The sequence below is a fragment of the Akebia trifoliata genome, chromosome 5, assembly GCF_017979445.1.
Source record: "Akebia trifoliata isolate Shusen 1 chromosome 5, ASM1797944v1, whole genome shotgun sequence".
Classification (NCBI taxonomy): domain Eukaryota; kingdom Viridiplantae; phylum Streptophyta; class Magnoliopsida; order Ranunculales; family Lardizabalaceae; genus Akebia; species Akebia trifoliata.
Genome location: NC_141379.1, coordinates 3,580,902 through 3,598,672, shown reverse-complemented (window position 1 = coordinate 3,598,672; position 17,771 = coordinate 3,580,902). Strand labels below are relative to the sequence as shown.

The 17,771-nt window shown below is 37.2% G+C and overlaps 2 protein-coding genes across 2 annotated transcripts; both read right to left on the bottom strand.

Moving 5' to 3' along the window:
* Positions 1–1,108: 1,108 nt before the first annotated feature.
* On the bottom strand, positions 1,109–7,172 carry LOC147401055 (uncharacterized). Its single transcript, XM_086442172.1, has 7 exons — positions 7,013–7,172; positions 6,267–6,417; positions 4,049–4,131; positions 2,933–3,019; positions 2,296–2,441; positions 2,044–2,175; positions 1,109–1,640 (listed from the first exon to the last, which is right to left on the bottom strand). Exons 2-7 carry the CDS (start codon positions 6,403–6,405, stop codon positions 1,451–1,453), a joined length of 777 nt encoding a protein of 258 aa, XP_086298298.1. The 5' UTR covers positions 6,406–6,417; positions 7,013–7,172; the 3' UTR covers positions 1,109–1,450.
* Positions 7,173–8,319: 1,147 nt separating this feature from the next.
* On the bottom strand, positions 8,320–16,038 carry LOC147401054 (Phox (PX) domain-containing protein). Its single transcript, XM_086442168.1, has 6 exons — positions 15,893–16,038; positions 13,905–15,509; positions 11,859–12,863; positions 10,260–10,485; positions 9,174–9,316; positions 8,320–8,669 (listed from the first exon to the last, which is right to left on the bottom strand). The coding sequence occupies exons 2-6, from the start codon at positions 15,507–15,509 to the stop codon at positions 8,382–8,384; spliced, it is 3,267 nt and encodes a 1,088-aa protein (XP_086298294.1). The 5' UTR covers positions 15,893–16,038; the 3' UTR covers positions 8,320–8,381.
* Positions 16,039–17,771: the final 1,733 nt, after the last annotated feature.

Sequence of the window (17,771 nt, the reverse complement as noted above, 5' to 3'; positions counted from 1 at the left end):
CTAAGCCAAAGACACTTTTAAAAAATAAAAATAAAAACATTATAGAGTAATTATATTGATATTGATACCAATTTGGGAAAATAGGTTGGCCCCTCTATTGCTTTAAAGTCATAGAGATCATCATGGTTTAATTCATTAGGCTTATCCACTTAAAACTGCCATAATAATTTACCTGAAAGTAAATTTATTTTACCTTGATCATGCATGCATATGTTGCACAACTGGAAGCTTCTCGTTGGAGCGAAGTTTTAAAGTTGTATGATGCTACACGTTACGAACCAAAGAGACATGCACTTAATGTTTTGTACTATTATCGGATAAATGTTGTGTATTGGTTAGATTCGTAACAAATGGTATCAGAGCTAGCACTTCTCGGGAAAGGATCATCTGGGAGAGTCAAAAATAAGGGTACCAGAGTGAAAGCTGCCATAAAATAGGTCACCATAGATCAGAAGAGGCGACATGGAGAAAGGAAAATGTGGGGCCCGAAAAAGAAAGGTACCGTAGAGAAAGCAAACAGAGTAGGCCATAGACGTTGGAGCTTGATGTTTCTTGTATCGATTAGGTTTGTATAAGACTACGCGCCATTAGCCTCAATATTCTTTTATTGTCATCTATGAGCAAGATTCCCATTCCCATTCCTTGAAAAGAGGCTAAATTCTTGTGCAACATGGTTCACACATTAGAGTCATTCTCTTGAAGACCTGGATCACTTGGACCTTAGTTACCAAAATCACTAAGAGTTACTATTGCAACCAAACACCAGCTTAGAGAGTTCAATATCAGCTTTACAAAAAAGACGAAGTAAATCATCCTATTTTCAATAGAATCCGTAACACTTAATCAAGAACTCTCGACAGCATCCAAATAAACCCATAGGAAGGTCCTACATGCTATTCAAATTGTTCATCCATCATACAAATGCAACTTTCCTCCATTAGCTAAATTTTGAAGATTTCGATCATTGTTGTGTGTGTGTGTGTGGAGAGAGACGTTGACACAAACTTTTCCAACAATAACAAGGGAAGAGAAGTGTGAACATTTTGGAAAGATGCATGAATAGTTATGCAAGATGGTGAGGGAATTCTGTAAGTTGAATGCACCAACATACAAACAATAAATCAGAAAATTCGATAAATTTCATTCCAAAAGCTCTCCTAAGTTTAAATACTAAAACAAAACCCTAACGAGAAAAATACTTAATCTACCCATAACTTAAAGATAAATTACAAAAATACTCTAATTTCCATAACTTTCTCTCTCATAAATTTTCAACCCTTATAAACTTAATAAAAAGAGATACTAAAGTTACGAAACTAACCCCAAACATCTATACTAATACTATGGACTAGTAAAACATGAAAATAAACCCAAAATCACAAAAATAAGTCCAAAATAAAGGCCTAAAAAACTCTAATCTACAAACTGTGATGTCCCCATCAAATAGCCTCTAAGGCCTTACATATTCCCTGATGAACTGTTCAACCTGAGATATCTCACCAGTCAATCCAGAGGATTCTGCCACAGTCACCTTGTTATGGCATTGTGAAAACGCAAAGGGATCCCCAGTCACACCAAGTGTAAATTCATTAGCAATGTCGGCGTCGGATATAGCAGTTCTCGACGTCCGCAGCTTGTCTCTGTAAAATAATAGAGAAGGAAATCAAATTACACTGATGAATGCACAGCTGGAAGAATGTAAATATCAGACATGAAACCCATCCATCGGAAAATCTGCTCTTCTGGGTTGCACACTTCAACTGCTGCTGGTGTGGGAATTTTTGTGAAAAAATTAAAAATAAAATAGAACTCTGATAAAAATTAAGCATCATCTTGCATAAAAATGACCACAGATCAACAAATGTCTCTTAAAGGAAAGAGAAGGCATGACAAAGTGCCAATCTTCTGGGACTGATATTATAGGCATTTCTAACATTCTGAATATACACTTCATTTGAGCCTCGTGCCCTGGCTGTCAAGAAGCAAAGTTATAAATAAATCCAGTATACCCACTTGTAGATGAAAGTAAGTTTTAAGTCTTACATTTCCTTCTCCAGTTGTTTCCGGATGAATTCCTTGGTGTGTGCAGTCACTTTGTCGGTCTTGTTGCACAATATGAGCACTGGGATCTTCTTCTTCACAATGCTTGCCTTAGTCAAGATATCATACAGGTACCTTCCACATCAAAAAACACAAAATGTCACAAATCGAGTCTGCTTCGGTACATACATGACAGACAAGCAAGCAAAAAGCAAAAAGGACCCGGAAAAAAAATGCTTAGTAACTAGGAAGTACTCGGCAGCTGCACGGCAGTTTGGCAAGAAGTCTAGCGCATCCACAACAAAAACAAGGCCTGCTGCTTGTGGCAAGTACTCATCAATCTTGGGTCGAAGGCGAGAGTGCCCAGGAACATCAACTACGTGTACAGGCTTTATTTTTCCCTTATGTAAGGAGACAAGAAAATAGTTCAGGATCATTTGTATAAATTAATTATTGTTATGTCTAGAATGACAGTAGAGGGCACAATAACTGACATTGTCGGTTTCTGTAGGATTTGTGGTAGGCAAGTTCATGGAATGTGTCATGGAAATAAATGGATTGTCCCATCAAGGGTATCCCCGAGATAAAATAAAATTGACTGCGATGAGTAGCTTAAGTTTCTTGTTTTATTTATTTGATCTATTTTCAGTATCAGAAACTTCATATCTAATACTGAAGTCACAGAAAAATGTTGATAGAATGGATGGTTACAGGCTTACAGCCCCAATCTGTGGCAAAGGGAACAAAGGCGGGATTCACCACCTAGTTCACTTGGAGAATAAATTCTTGACAAAAAATAGCCATGAAGCACCTCAGAATTATGAGCAATGAACAAAGATGTTTCAAAATTGTACTAGAATTATATGAAATCTTAGCAGCTATTTTATGTTACCTTAGAGATCTCAGAATGCAGCACAAAGCTGCCCTCGTTTGGATCCATTGATGTAACAGTACCCTGATGTGAAGAGCCATCTCGAAGCTAGCATATAAATGAAAAACCACAAAATTTTATTTGTAAGAAATAGATTTGTATGGAATATGAAGGTTTTTCTAAATATATTTACAGATTTTATGTTATACGAATGATCTCATAGATCAACTAATAGGTTAAAAGTGATTGCTTTACACACTAGTGGACTAAAAAGGAAACAAAAGGTGCAACAGGAATCACAGGCTAACCACACTCACAAATAGCTTTAAAAAATTCACAGAGAAAAGTGAACGAATAGAGTTTTGAATTCTACCAAAATGGAAACCAACTTAAATCATCTAGAGCTTTAATTTAGTAAAGGTATCAAAGACAGATTTCAAGCTAACCACTTCAAATTTCCCAACATAGAGCAGACTTGAGGAGCTTCCACATAATCATATGGCTGTTTCCAAAAGCATTGTTAGTCCATCCAGACACAAAAGGTCCAGCAAGTTATGTGCAAGAGTCTACCAATCCCAAATAGGTTAAAGAAATATCAGCATCTTCATAAACCTTAGTCCAAGCATATGGGATTGGCTATAAAAATCTTGCCCACTCCAATCACATAGATCTTATGCCATTTCTTCTGACAGGCAAATGTCTTCAAATCTGCCCACGATGCCTCATTCCGTGTCCTTTCCTTGCTATCATATTTTCACAACCTTTGACCTGCATGCCCCTTCTTACTAGTGTTGCATCTGACCAAACTATCTCAGTTGACTCTCCCATATATTTAGTTTTTCATCATAATCTCAATCTAATTGTTCGTTGCCATACTCCAAGGCTCATAATAGAAACGTAATCAAACACAATCGTCTATAGGAACTTAATGTTTCACCCCTACAAACTACAAGACCATGAAAAAGACAGCTACAAGTTTAAGCTTATTCAATTCTAGAACTTTTAAAGCATATTCAATGGGTCAAAATGGAAGTTGAGCTTCCCTCACTGTAGTTGGAAGGTTCAAGGATATTAAAACCCCATAAATAACAAGTATCTGATACCTTACAAGAACAGAATAAAAATGTAGATGCCTACCTGGTAAAAAAGAACAGTTTTTCCACTGCCACTTAGCCCAGCAAGGACAATAGTATAAGATTTTGTGCGCCTGAAAAAGCGAACTGCAATAATAAAACAGGAAGAAAGTTCAGTAACAAAGCATTTTCTTTTAATAAATCCCATATCAGATAATGTCATATATAACATAGTTTTCTTTTTAAAAAAAATCAAAATTTATTCTAAATCAAATAGCAAGTAGATATTCATCATTTGCCCAGTACCATCAAGAAGCCTTGGTACGGAATCTCCATAATCAAAATGAAAAAAAGGGTTTTTGTAGAACCAAACTGTTTTAGAGCATGATGAAACAAAATTTGCTAAGCAAACCATTCTTTTAATTTGCATAAAGCATACTTTGCAGCACATAAGTTTGTAATAATTCATTCATTTGGCATTTATTTAATTAAATAAATTTCATAAGAGTGTTACATGGACTCCAGAGCAAATATTGTTTAATACACCAACAAACAGCGAAGGGAAGAAAGCTCCACAGCCTCCTTCTAAAACCCATGAGGAAGAAATCCATCCAGGCCCACGACTTCAAAAGCAAAGAAAGAGAATACAAAAAACAACCCATCACCTTGAAGAGACTTAAGTAGCCCCAAATTTCCCTAGCGATCCTACAACGGAAAGAAGATGATTTGTTGACTCACCATCCTCTTTGCACAAAAAACAAAATTTTGCCCTGCACATTCCCCTTCTAATGCATTGGTCCATTGTTAAGATCTTTCCCAACATTGTCAACCAGAATATTATAAAAAAACTTTTGCAGGAACATGAGGGCCCCAAATAGTTGTCCCACCTTCCAATTCAACACCTCTCATCTTCTTTATCCAGGGGCGTAGCCAGGATTTTGCCCTCATGGGGGCAACTAACATTGGAAAACATTTTGTGCGGGCAATAACGCTGGATTTTTTTATCCATTATTATTTTCCGTCGCAATAGCTCATAATCTTCATAGACATTGAAAATTCTTGTGGGGTCAAGCGCCCCCACTATAAATCTACCCGTCTCTATCCTAAGAACAAGCAACCTTCGAAAGACAAGCCAGTAAATCGTTCAACCTCTTTTACTTCTAAAACATTATCTATTAAAACCACATTATGCTCGCTCCACATTCCAGTTAAAAGAGAATTATTTGAAGAAATGTAAAGGAGGTAAAAATAAGGGTATGTTTGATTGCACATGGAAAATAGGGTGGAAAATCAATTTCCGTGGAAAATGACATTTTTCAAGTGTTTGATTGCACATAGAAATGGAAATTCATTTTCCACCCCAATCAAAAAATCCACCAAAGTGAAATCCACCCATATTTTCCATCCCCAATTCCTACTCATATCTTCTTCTTCCATACCACCACCACCATCACACTAACCTCGCCGTCGCCGTCGCCGTCGTCATTATCACCATCTCCGGCCACCTCCTCTCTCTCTCTCTCTTCATCCCTCACCTCCGCCGCCGCCGCCGCTACCACCACATTCTTCCCTCTTCTTCTTCATTTACCTCCGCCGCCACCGTCGTCACCACCGCCACCACCACCACCACATTCTCCCATTTTCTTCCTTGTCATCTTCTTCCTCACTTACCACCGTCGCCACCACCACCACATCACCCCTCCCTCTTCCTTCTCATCTTCTTTCTCCTCCTCCTCCTCTCTTTCTTCTTCTTTTTCCTCATATAATTTTCCCATGATTTTATCCAAGTAAAATCAAACAATGGAATTTGATTTTCCAATCTTACCTATTTTCCACCACTATTTTTCCATGGATTTTAAATTCCTTGGAAAGTCACTTTCCATGCAATCAAACATCCCCTAAATTTGTTTGACTTGAACATATCAAGTGTCTAATATGTTGTACAGAGAGTAAAACGATGATGACTCACAAGCCCAAATTCCGATAGTTCTAGTTGTAATTTGCTTCTTATTTCATCTTAATTGTCATTTTTACAGGGCAACTCAAACACCTTTTTTTTGTTGTTGTTTTCAACATTTATAGGTATTTTTTTATTTATATCAACCAATTCTAAAGTCTGAACAAGGTAAAAAAGAACAAATTTTACTGTATATTAATGGGGAAAAAAATCTCATCCAAACAAAAGTAATTACTAAAAGAATCAACTTCTTAATATGAATTATATTTCATTCTTACATGTATAATGTTTTAACCAATTTGGAAAACAAATGTTACCAACTTACTTAACAAGAAAAGAACGGACGTTAGAAGTAAAACACCAACAGTGACATATAGTTGAACTATTGGTATCTCACGAATCTGTTGCTCCACTCGATTTAACCATTGTGGGTATTGATTTATCACTTGATCAATCCCTTCCATTCTTCTGTATCTCTACAATCCACACAAAACGGGGGAATATAGTGAGGCAGAAACAGATAAGACAACAAACCATAGCCGAGATATTGGGGTCAGCAAACTGAATCCTATCTTGCAATTCTACTCTACTTTGAACCATATCTTCAGTAAAGGTAAAAGCATTTACGAAATGAACACAGACACGAAAAATAAAGAAATTCCATTGAAGAAAGCAAACAAAAAACATAAGATCCTTGGATTTTAATGCTCGAGATTGCCATCTATTAGTAAATGTTGATTACTAAGCAAGGCTAGTTGTTTCGATCCCATTAGATTCAAATTCAAAAAATTTACGTGCGTATTCAAAATTCAAATTCAAACTTTCCAATTTTCTCAAAATAATCTTGTATGAAATTCTGAATTATGAAAAAAACTAATCAGAGAATCCAAAACTTCAAGCCTGTTTTTAAAAGGGAAACTTGTGAGATCAGGAACCCTAGAAAAAGAAAAGAGAGATCGAATCTACAGAGATGACTGTAGAAAATCAATGATTACTTTATAGATTTAAAGAAATTGAGAACACCAACTAGGGTTTTAATTTTGAGAAAAAAAAAATGAAAAAATCGCGTACTTTTAAGTTATTGCTGCAGAGCTTCTCTTCCTTCTCCCCACTATCGCACTTCCTCCACACACAGGAAGAACGAGATTCAAAAAGGCGTTTTCCTACCTAGTAACACTGAAATGGAGTTAAAAGAATAATGTTGAAGTGACCTCATTCTGGAACATCATATCGCACTTCTTGACGTGCATTGAAACCATAGAGACTTTTCATCGAGATATATGTGAAATACCATCTATGATTCCTATCCACTTTCACGTCAAGAAGTGCGATATGAGGTTACATATTAAGTCACTCTAACACAAACCGAGTTAAGAAGCATTTCTTTTTTTGAGAAAAAGAAGTATTATAGTGATTTTAAAACCGGACCGTAGCAGTGGCAGTGGTCCGACCGGATTTTGTAAAAAAAAATGGGATTGGTCAGTGGACTGTTGGTTTTGGATTCTATTGCCACACCAACTTTTACCTAGAGCACCCACTGAGGGGAAATAGAATCACTCTCATTTTTCTTTGAAGATAAATGAAGGTAATCTAAGGGAAAAAAAAGAAAAAAAAAGGTATACATATATGTAACTTTTTAATAAATGTAATCGATCCGACCACCTTGAACCAGAGTCCAATATGATCCTACCAATTTGATAAATTTTTGGTTCAATAATTGATTTCATTTTTTAAATATTGGTACTGAGTGCCTTCAATCGAAGACACTATGCTATCGATGAAAAAAAGAAAAGAGAGTTTAAAACAAAAGAGGAAAAATGAGTTGGGTGGGTAACAGTTATTTTAAGAATAATGATTTTCTGACGCCCCCTTACGCCCCATCATAGAATCATAGATCAGTTTCCTCGGGATAACCATAAATCATTTCTTGTGTACCCCAAGGCAAACGATCTACGGTTGTTCTATGAGGGGGGCGTATGTCAGAGGGGGGAATCAGATCATTACTGATTCTTATTTTAATCATCCCAACCTATTTCCTTCTCTTCCTTTTCTCCAAAGAGTAATCACCCTTGACGGAAGATTTGTTTCTCATGATTCAGTTTGTCTAATCAATTTGATCTACTATCACCTTCATACATGAAATTAAGATATTGGAACGACAATTTCCTTTTATTTTTTTAATTCGCTACAATTATAGAACCTTCGCATCAAAGAAAAGAACAATAAAAGAGAAAGTCTCACATTCAACAAATTTAATTGTATTACAAAGAATAACAATAGCTAAGGAATCTCAACACCCATCTGAATCAGGTTTCCAGCAATCAACATGAATTGAGATTATTCTACTTATACATCTCAAATTCGGTAAATGAGCTCGCTTTTTTTTTTTCACGTTTTCCAAGCTTTATTAATACAAATTGTACATTACCGTTACAGAGGATCAAAAAGATGTGCTTGGTAAAGAACCCATTAAGATAACAGGGTTGCTGTTTCTCGTCTTTGAGAACAAGTTGGAGAGGAATCCCGCAGATGACCCAGAATTGGGCTTTCTCGTGTAAGTGTTCAAAGCTTTGTCCACCTTATTGTTAGACCTGTGATTTTCCTGGTCTGTCGGTCTTGCACCACTCCCTGCCTCAGAAAATGCGCCACATGGGCAGCGTGCGATGTGTCTGAAACAAGTCTTATGGAAAACCGATTCACAAGAATTGCACCTCTTGATTTCACTTTCCTGTCAAATATTTACAATATCAGAATTCATAAAACAGAGTTGGTCAAAAGGAATCTACGAGTTTCATTTAGCCAACCCCAACTCTTTAGAAGTTTTTGTTGTTGTAATCACCTCTACATTGTAGTAAACATACTCATTGACTCCAACAGTCCAAACTTTTCAATTAATGAAAATGATCTCAATGAAAAACAATTGAACTTATGGTGCAATCTAGAATTCTGGAAAATAAGCCTGATTGATTGATCATGGACATCTGATTAATTGAATTCTTTCAGAAAGCAAAGAACAAAGAAAAATTAGAGCTGCCCATTAAAAAAAAATTCAATTAACAAAGGGTTAATTCAAATGCAGTTTTTAGGCTAGGAGGTCTCATAGATGAGGCCATCAATTGGATATATCCATGAAACCTTTTGAGTCCCTACCATGTTTATAGAGGAACTCCCGTTATGCTATAAACATATGAATATGGCATTATTCCACCATTCAACTTTCAGAAATGCTCACCTGAAAAGGAAAAATGAGGGAAGATGGATCTTCACATGCTTGTTTAGCACCACAAGGAACACCCACATCACAGCAAACGAGGCACCGTTGTGTGATGTGCTCGAGGATTTTGGTTGATATAGTCTCTACCACGACTGGGAGTGCTGCAATGAGAGTGGATATACAGTAAGAACATATAAACATACACACAAGAATAATATATATAGGGTCATGTTCGGCACCCTACGTGTTTTGTCCTACATGGGTTAGAAATTTGGAATGGGATGGTTTTTGGTGAGGATGATCTCTATGGTGAGGAGATCATCCTCACCAAACATCAGCCCATTCTAACGCCATAAAAAATGGTTTACAAAAAAAGGACGATCCATGATTCTTCAACTTATAAACATGGGGCTAGAAGCTTCAAAATGGGCTGATTTTTGGTGAGGATGATCTCCTCACCATAGAGGTCATCCTCACCAAAAATCAGCTCATTCCAAAACTTCTAAGTCATGTAAGACGAAACACTTAGGGTAAAACATAGGGTGCCAAACATTTCCCATATATATATATGTTCGGGGGACATCTAAAGCTGAAAACTGTTTTCACACAACCACCATGCTGTCCATTTTTTCAATGTTTTCTACAACACCACCAGATGCCGTTGGATTTTGTAAAATGGATAGCATCCGAGAGATGTAAAAATAGTTGTCACTTGTAAATGTCCCCCGAATGCGACCCTATATGCATATAACCCTTCCAGAAAAATGGCCTGGTAACCATTCGAAACCAAAACATTTGCTACTGCAAAAGCATTCTTATATAAATGATGTAACGTGAAAATCACTGAGAGACAACTATTACTTCAAAAATCATAAATAGTTATAAAACATATATCTCAAAACAACACAGCTTCTTCAAAATTTGATTGGATGAAAGAGGTTTTTACTCTTTCAATTGACGTAAGATTATTTGTGGATGGAGATAGTGCACATTGGATTCTAGAATATACATTATGCAGTTGTACAATTGATGTATGTCCCAAGGCGTGCATGTATAAATGGGTGTGCACATGGTACAACAAAAAGAGTGTCAAGAAAAGGTTACCTGAAAATGCCCCTTTTGAGAGGTCAACGAGGTCTCGGAGTGCAAAAAATTCATTGCTTTCAAGAAGATATCTGCGAGATCCAACTCCTCTTTGGATGGACCTTCGGAATGGGCAGCGAACATATGGGATCATAGCTCCTATTTTCTTTCTGATACCCATTACATGGAGCAGGGCAGGGACTTTTGAAAACAGAAAAGGATTGACAGCACTGACACAAAGCATGGGCTGCAGAAAAAAAAATTATGTAACAAATTATGAAAATTCCATAACAATCCACCAATAAATGGTCCTCACTTGGTAGCTCCTCACCCAAAAAGATATGTCGATCCAATTGCGCTAACAATCCATATATCCATATACAGTACACACATACATATATATTCCCGATCGAGGAAAATGATTAACATTTGGATGGTCAGAACCAACAGATCAGGAAAATTTTGCCGTGTCATCTGCTAAGCAAGGCCATTGATTGCTGGGCTTTATCCACCTTTTTTTGGGCCAGAGTCGTGTGAGTCAAGACCAAGACAAAAACTTAAGATCCTTGTTTGAAATGCTAGAGAACATAGATACGGCCCACCAACTCATTAATGTCAACCATACAATATTATGCTGCTTGATACAGTATTACATTCCTTGACTGATAATACACACATGAATTGCAGCAGCATCACAAATGTGCACCACACTTGCTGCACCTCACAAAACATAAGCAAACTAAGAGTATCTATTGTATAATTGAGTAACAAGGTTTGCGGTCTTTTTTTCTTTGGACCTTGATCATTCAGGGCCGAGAACAAGTTGGATAGGTGATCCATACAATCCAAGCCTGAGTCATGGTGAGTCAAAACCAAGATAAAGATTAAGCAGGCCCAAGTTCTGTTGAGTCAGTCCAAATATCGACATATGGCCAAGTCAGTTCTGTGTCAAGTCTGAACCTGACCGAGGTCACTGGCACATGGACATACCAAGTTGACTACTACCAAAGGAGAAGAGACATATAACCATGGTATAAAGCACAGATTAAAATCTTGTTTCAATGCAAGGTTTCAACCAGGAGAAAAATCGAAATGGTCTCGATCAAAACATTCCAAGACAATCAGAATATTCAATTGGGAGAGGAGGGGAGGGGCAATGCTTTGTTCTAGTCTTGGCCAAAACCAAAATTTTCTGCCCAAACATTCCAAAACGGAAGGAAACTTTGAACCATTGTTTAAACTCTAAAGTGCCAAGGTCCATCGATATTGTCCACCACTCACCATTGTAAGAACACGCGATTATGTTTCTTGACTAATATTCCCATATTAATTGCAGCAGTGGAAAATATGACCAAACTCAGAGCACCTCACAAACACTATAGTACTCCTAAAGAAATTTTTGTGCCATTTGCAAATGCACATTCAACCACAAGTGTGCATATAAACACCTGTTGTGTATGTATGTATGTATGTATGTATGAGATAATTAATACTATCCTTAACCAACATTCAAATAAAATAGAAGAATTTCCCGATTAGCTATTCTTAAAAGATAATCAGTGACCATGAAAAAACAACTCGTCACATAGTGACCATTAAACATGTAAATCTTTAAATTACCTGGTCATATATGGACTCCAGATATGATTTAGCCAACTGAGAAATTGGATATTCGGTAAAATCCCAGAAATGCAAGACTCTAGCAGGCAGGACGGCAGTCTCATTGGTATGACAAGAAGCACAAAACAACTGACCAGTGTATTCACAAAGTCGAGGCTTGCCCCACCCTAATGTCTGCACAAATTCTTGAACCAGGGTCTTCCCAGCAACAAGTCGTCTATGGCATCCTGCACAAGCATAATGTTGTGCTTCCAACAACTGTTTCATAGGCTTGCGAGGTTGAACTTCCACCACAAGTGATATGGTCTTCCCTAAAGTGGAAACATTATCCATGCAGGCCCCTCCAGTAAATGCTGAAGTTGATTTTGGCAGAAATGTATCTAACAAGGATGAACTAGAAACAACTTTTTGAGGAGATAAAAACCAAATCAAAGAACTTGGGGTATCATTAAGAGACCCAGAGTGCAGAATGGATCTCAAACACTCTTGAATAAGACCGCTTCTATCATTGATAACATCAGGAGAAGAATTCCCAAAAATCTTTCTAGATTCCCGCTCAACATGGGACCAAGGAGAAGGAAGAGTCCAACCATGATGGGCAAACAGTGTTTTTAGCTGACGATAAAGTGTCAAGAAATCACGGTATCGACGTTCAACCTCCCATTGATCCTTGCCTCTCCACACTCTTAGGATATATAGTGTGTATTCCTTCACACCAACAAGTCTTTCTCCAAGTGAGACATCTCCTTTCTTTTGTTTCGCACCTATCACTTCAACCCCATCAATTTTTAGTGAGTGTTGAATTAATGGGAACACATCATCCGTACCAGAAGTAGAAGCAGTAGAGCTACCATCCCTAAAAGGCTGAGGCAGCGGGAATGGAGATTCTCTGTTACTTTTTCTTTGAGGGAACCTAGCACCATGAGACTCCCTCGAGTCAAGTAAAATTTCCTCCATTTCAAGGACAAACTCATCATATGATTCTTTCAAATCAAGATTCTCAACCTGCATGATATAATGAAAATAACAGATCAGACCAATCAAGTGGACTCTATAATCAGTACATTACCTATGAGCCACAATCACAGCCAAAAGTTGCACCACCAAGAAAATCCCAACCCTTCAATTAATTTCATTCCTCCAGATGATGATGATTCCACAACAAACTTTGTAAAAATTGTGGTTAGGATCATACGATTGGTACCCTTATATTATATTGTTTTGGTGAGGAGTGGGGTGGCTCACCGAAAAGGTCTCCCTGATTAATACATACAGCACTAAAATAATTTGTTTTAAGGCACCAGATTTTATATGTAGTATGATTGGTACTCTTTTATTATTTTATTTTATTTTGGTGGGGGTGGGGGTGAGGGTGGCTCATTCAAGAACTCTCTCTGATTAATGCATACAGCACTCAAATAATCTGTTTTAAGGTGCCAGATTTTATATGTAGTGAATAAATTTGAGAATTTCACATAATTATATCCCGACGAAACGCAAAAAAAAAAGTATCTAAGGTAATCATTTCAGGAACTATTACAGTCTTCAGCTATATATGTTTCTTTTACTGCATAACTCCCCAAGATATAATATGTTTCATACATCACAAGCAGAATTTCTGTCTATTCTGATCTAAAATAATGTTTTACCTTTCGTATTTGTCATTCTAATTTTGTTCGAACACCGTTTATTTAATCTTTAACCAAGTTGCATTTACTCAAGAACATCAACTGAGATGAACACTGGGAAAGTCAACAAATGATCTAAAATTAAAGCTTAAAAAATGCCACCCAAGGAACAAGGGCACTCCTCCATCACAGCACAACCCTATGTGTATGTTCATCGGAACATTTTTGGTTTATGCATCCGTGTTTCATATATGAAGAGAGTAGGTTAAAAGGTATGGATTCAATAACATTTTCCCATAATAACACAAGTTACAGTCCAACCTCAGGAAAAAGACAAAAAAGTAAATAATCACAAAGAAAATGTAATTAAAGAAATATTAACTAATGCTTTTAAAATGTGCAAAACAATTTAACTGACCGTCATTGGTGCAAGAAGGCCTCCGTCCTGGTCTATTGAAGTGGGAGAATCCCTTGATATTGCATTTAAACAACTATCATGATTATCCTCAACCATTGGTGGTAACACATCCACTTCATGATCTTCAAAAAATACTGTCTCGTTACCATGAGGTTCTTTGGTTGCAGGACAAATCTGGTGATCTGTAATATCAGATAGAGGGTCCAATTGAAGTTTTGATTTCCCCAAGACCTCACTTTCTGAAAATTCACTCTCCTCGAGGCCAATGACTTCCTCAATACTGACACAATGAAGCTCCCTTTCCGCGGCACCATCCATGGTGTTCAAGCCTATCTTTACTGGACCCTTTTGTGTGATTGAAAAGCTTTCTAGATCCTCTATTAGTTCCTCAGTACCATGGACTTGACAAGTAGCCACACGTATATCTCTCACATTTTCTTCTTGGTCTGCTCCACCAAAATTTGGAAGATTTCTTTCAGTTTCTAAATTCCCTTGTTGCCTCTCATGAGGTTTACACATAAGAACAGAGCCTAAATTGTTTTCCTCAGTTTTGGTTTCTTGCACAAACTCATCCCAATCGTCTGAACCAAAAGCCAGAGCAGAATTTATAAGCAATGGGTTCTCATTCTTGGGTTTGGATTCTTGACGATACAGTAAGTTCCTCCTTTCATACAAACCAATCTTGTTTTCATCATCTGTACCATATTCGAACATTGAACCATCATCATCAGAATGTTCACATCTAGATGAGGTTCCCTCTTCCTCTGATATGATTCCAATTTCTCTTCCATCAAATGGATCACCGGATTCTAAAGCTAATCCGTGGAAGAGACTCAAGTCACCGTGCACTTGTTCACTGAAATTCTCCTCACAAACAGTCCTGTTAGGGGGAGAATCATTGGGTCCTGACAAAGAACTAACTTTCTTCTCTTGTTCAGCTAAACTAGGTAATAACATAGACCCACTTTGATCTCTTGACGACATCGAACCTCCAATTTTATTCTCATCAAATGAACCACTATGTGATCTTTGAGGGGACTGCAACTCATTGTCGACCTTTGATGCCATTGAATTATCATCCCTGTTTTCTGAACAAGTGGCCCCAAAAGACAAAGAATTCGCCTCAGAGCCCGGTGATGATTTTGACTGTTTTGTAATCCTCGATGCAGACCTCCACTCTTCTATGGAAACCCCATTTGCAATGTCGACATCTTCATTGTGAGACTCAATTCCGCCATCATGTAACAGATCCAATCCACCCATATTTAGAATTCCATCACCATAATTTTTTCCCGACCGCCCACGGAATCCAAAATTTTCCAAAACATGATCATCTCCAAACCCAAAACTCTTCAAAGACCCTAAATCTGAATCCAGAAAATCATTACAAGTTCCAATGGAACTACACATACTAGCTGTCCCCATTACCGAATTCGCACTGCAATACCTCTCAAACTCCGATTCTCCACAAGATGAGTAATCTGAAAGAGCAGGTGAAGCATCTCCAGATTCCGATTTCTGATCCACTGATGACAAAAACATATCGAATGGATCGGGAGAGGCGATGCCCGAGGTATTTGCCCCCGTCCCCTCTCCATTGATCATCTGAAATTGCAAAAGAAAAAAAAAAGATTTTTGACCTAAATTAAAGAACTTCACACAGTTTAGAGGATGCAACACTGAAGTAACAGTGTAATTTTCACTCAAATCCCCCCTCTTGATCGATGAATCCGAAAATTTGAAAGCAGATCGAATACATAATTTAAATGAAATTCATAGATAACCTAAGTACCCAGCAAAGAATTATCGTAATTGATGCCGAAATTAGAGGATTTCTTTCGGAGTTCGATATTGAAAGGCACCAGTTTTTCTTTCTGAACTAGGGTTTTGTATTGGTGGGAAGAAGAAAAAATCGAAGAGATCCAATGAAAATTAAAATTAAAAATCGGAAGATCGAATTCGAACAAAAGGAAAAGTGGATAACTCACCTTTGAAAACTGACTTTGATCATTAGAGCAAGAGAGGTCTGAAAATTTATAATTTTTCTGTTTTTAATTGATCCAAAAAATCATGAGCAATGTTGCTGTCCTCCGAACGAAGAATCGTCCTTAACTCAAAGACCATCCAACGGTTTTACATCATATGGATGTCGTCCTCCTCAGGAGGACAACATTGTTTTTTCATTAGAAAAATTGTATTGCCACACCAAGGTTTACAACACACCAATTCTTTTGAAATTAGGATGAATCTCCATTTCGTGCATTAAATATGATAAAATCCCGATTTTGATATACTGTTCATTTTAATTCTCAAAATATGCATTCGTCATTTTTATAATGAACTCATGAGTTCATTACTTTTAATATCTATGACTTCATAGACATATCAGTAAGTTCATTGATTATAAAAATCACGAATCCACTCGAAATACATGATTTGGGAATCAAAATGAACAGTGTGACCCTGCGGAGTTGGTTCAATGGCAATTTCAGATTGATAAGTAGTTAATGCCCGTAGGTCATGAGTTCGATATCCAATATGAACAGTAATTCCTCATGGCCCATCCATGAGGACGCACTTTCACTTATCTGATGCGTGTGATATGCAGGCATTGCACATGCCCCAGGACTAGTCGTGAACAAGAGTGATCTATGGATTGGGCAAAGCCCAGATACGGGCCCAATTTTCTATTCATAGGAGTACTTGATTATCAAAAAAATCGAACAATATATCAAAACCAGAATTTTAACGTAATTTGAGCACATTTTGAGAAAATTCCCTTGAAATTAAGTACTCATTACATATATTATATATATATATATAGGGTCCCGTTCAGCACCCTATGCTTTACCACGCACTTTAACAAACGTTTTTTGTCCTACATGGGTTAGAAGTTTTGGAATGGGCTGATTTTTGGTGAGGATGGTCTCTATGGTGAGGAGATCATCCTCACCAAAAATCAGCTCATTCCAAAACTTCTAACCCCATCAAAAATTGTTTACAAAAAATGGACGGTCCACGATTTTTCAACTTGTAAACATGGGGCTAAACATTTTGGAATGGGCTGATTTTTGGGGAGGATGATCTTCTAATCATAGAGACCATCCTCACCAAAAATCAGCCCATTCCAAAACTTCTAACCCATGTAGGATAAAAAATATTTGTTAAAGTGTGTGGTAAAGCTTAGGGTGCTGAACATTTCCCATATATATATATATATATATATATATATATATATATAGGGAATGTTCAGCAACAAACATTTTGACAAACATTTTGGCAAAACATTTTTCAAAATATGGGTTAGAGGTTTTGGAATGGGCTGATTTTTTGTGAGGATGATCTCTACGGTGAGGAGATCATCATCACCAAAAATCAGCCCATTCCAAAACCTCTTACCCATCAAAAATGGCTTACAAAAAAATGGACGGTCCACGATTTCCCAACTTGTAAACATGGGGTTAGAAGTTTTGGAATGGGCTGATTTTTGATGAGGATGATCTCCTCACCATAGAGATCATGCTCATCAAAAATCAGCCCATTCCAAAACCTCTAACCCATGTTTTGAAAAATGTTTTGCCAAAATGTTTGTTGCTGAAAGGAACCCATATATATATATGGGTCCCGTTCGTTACCCTTAGTTTTACCACACACTTTAACAAACGCGTTTTGTCTTACATGGGTTAGAAGTTTCGGATTGAGTTGATTTTTGGTGAGGATGATCTTTATGGTGAGGAGATCATCCTCACCAAAAATCAGCTCATTCCAAAATTTCTAACCACATCAAAAATGATTTACAAAAAATGGACGGTCCACGATTTTTCAACGTGTAAACATGGGGCTAAACATTTCAGAATGGGCTGATTT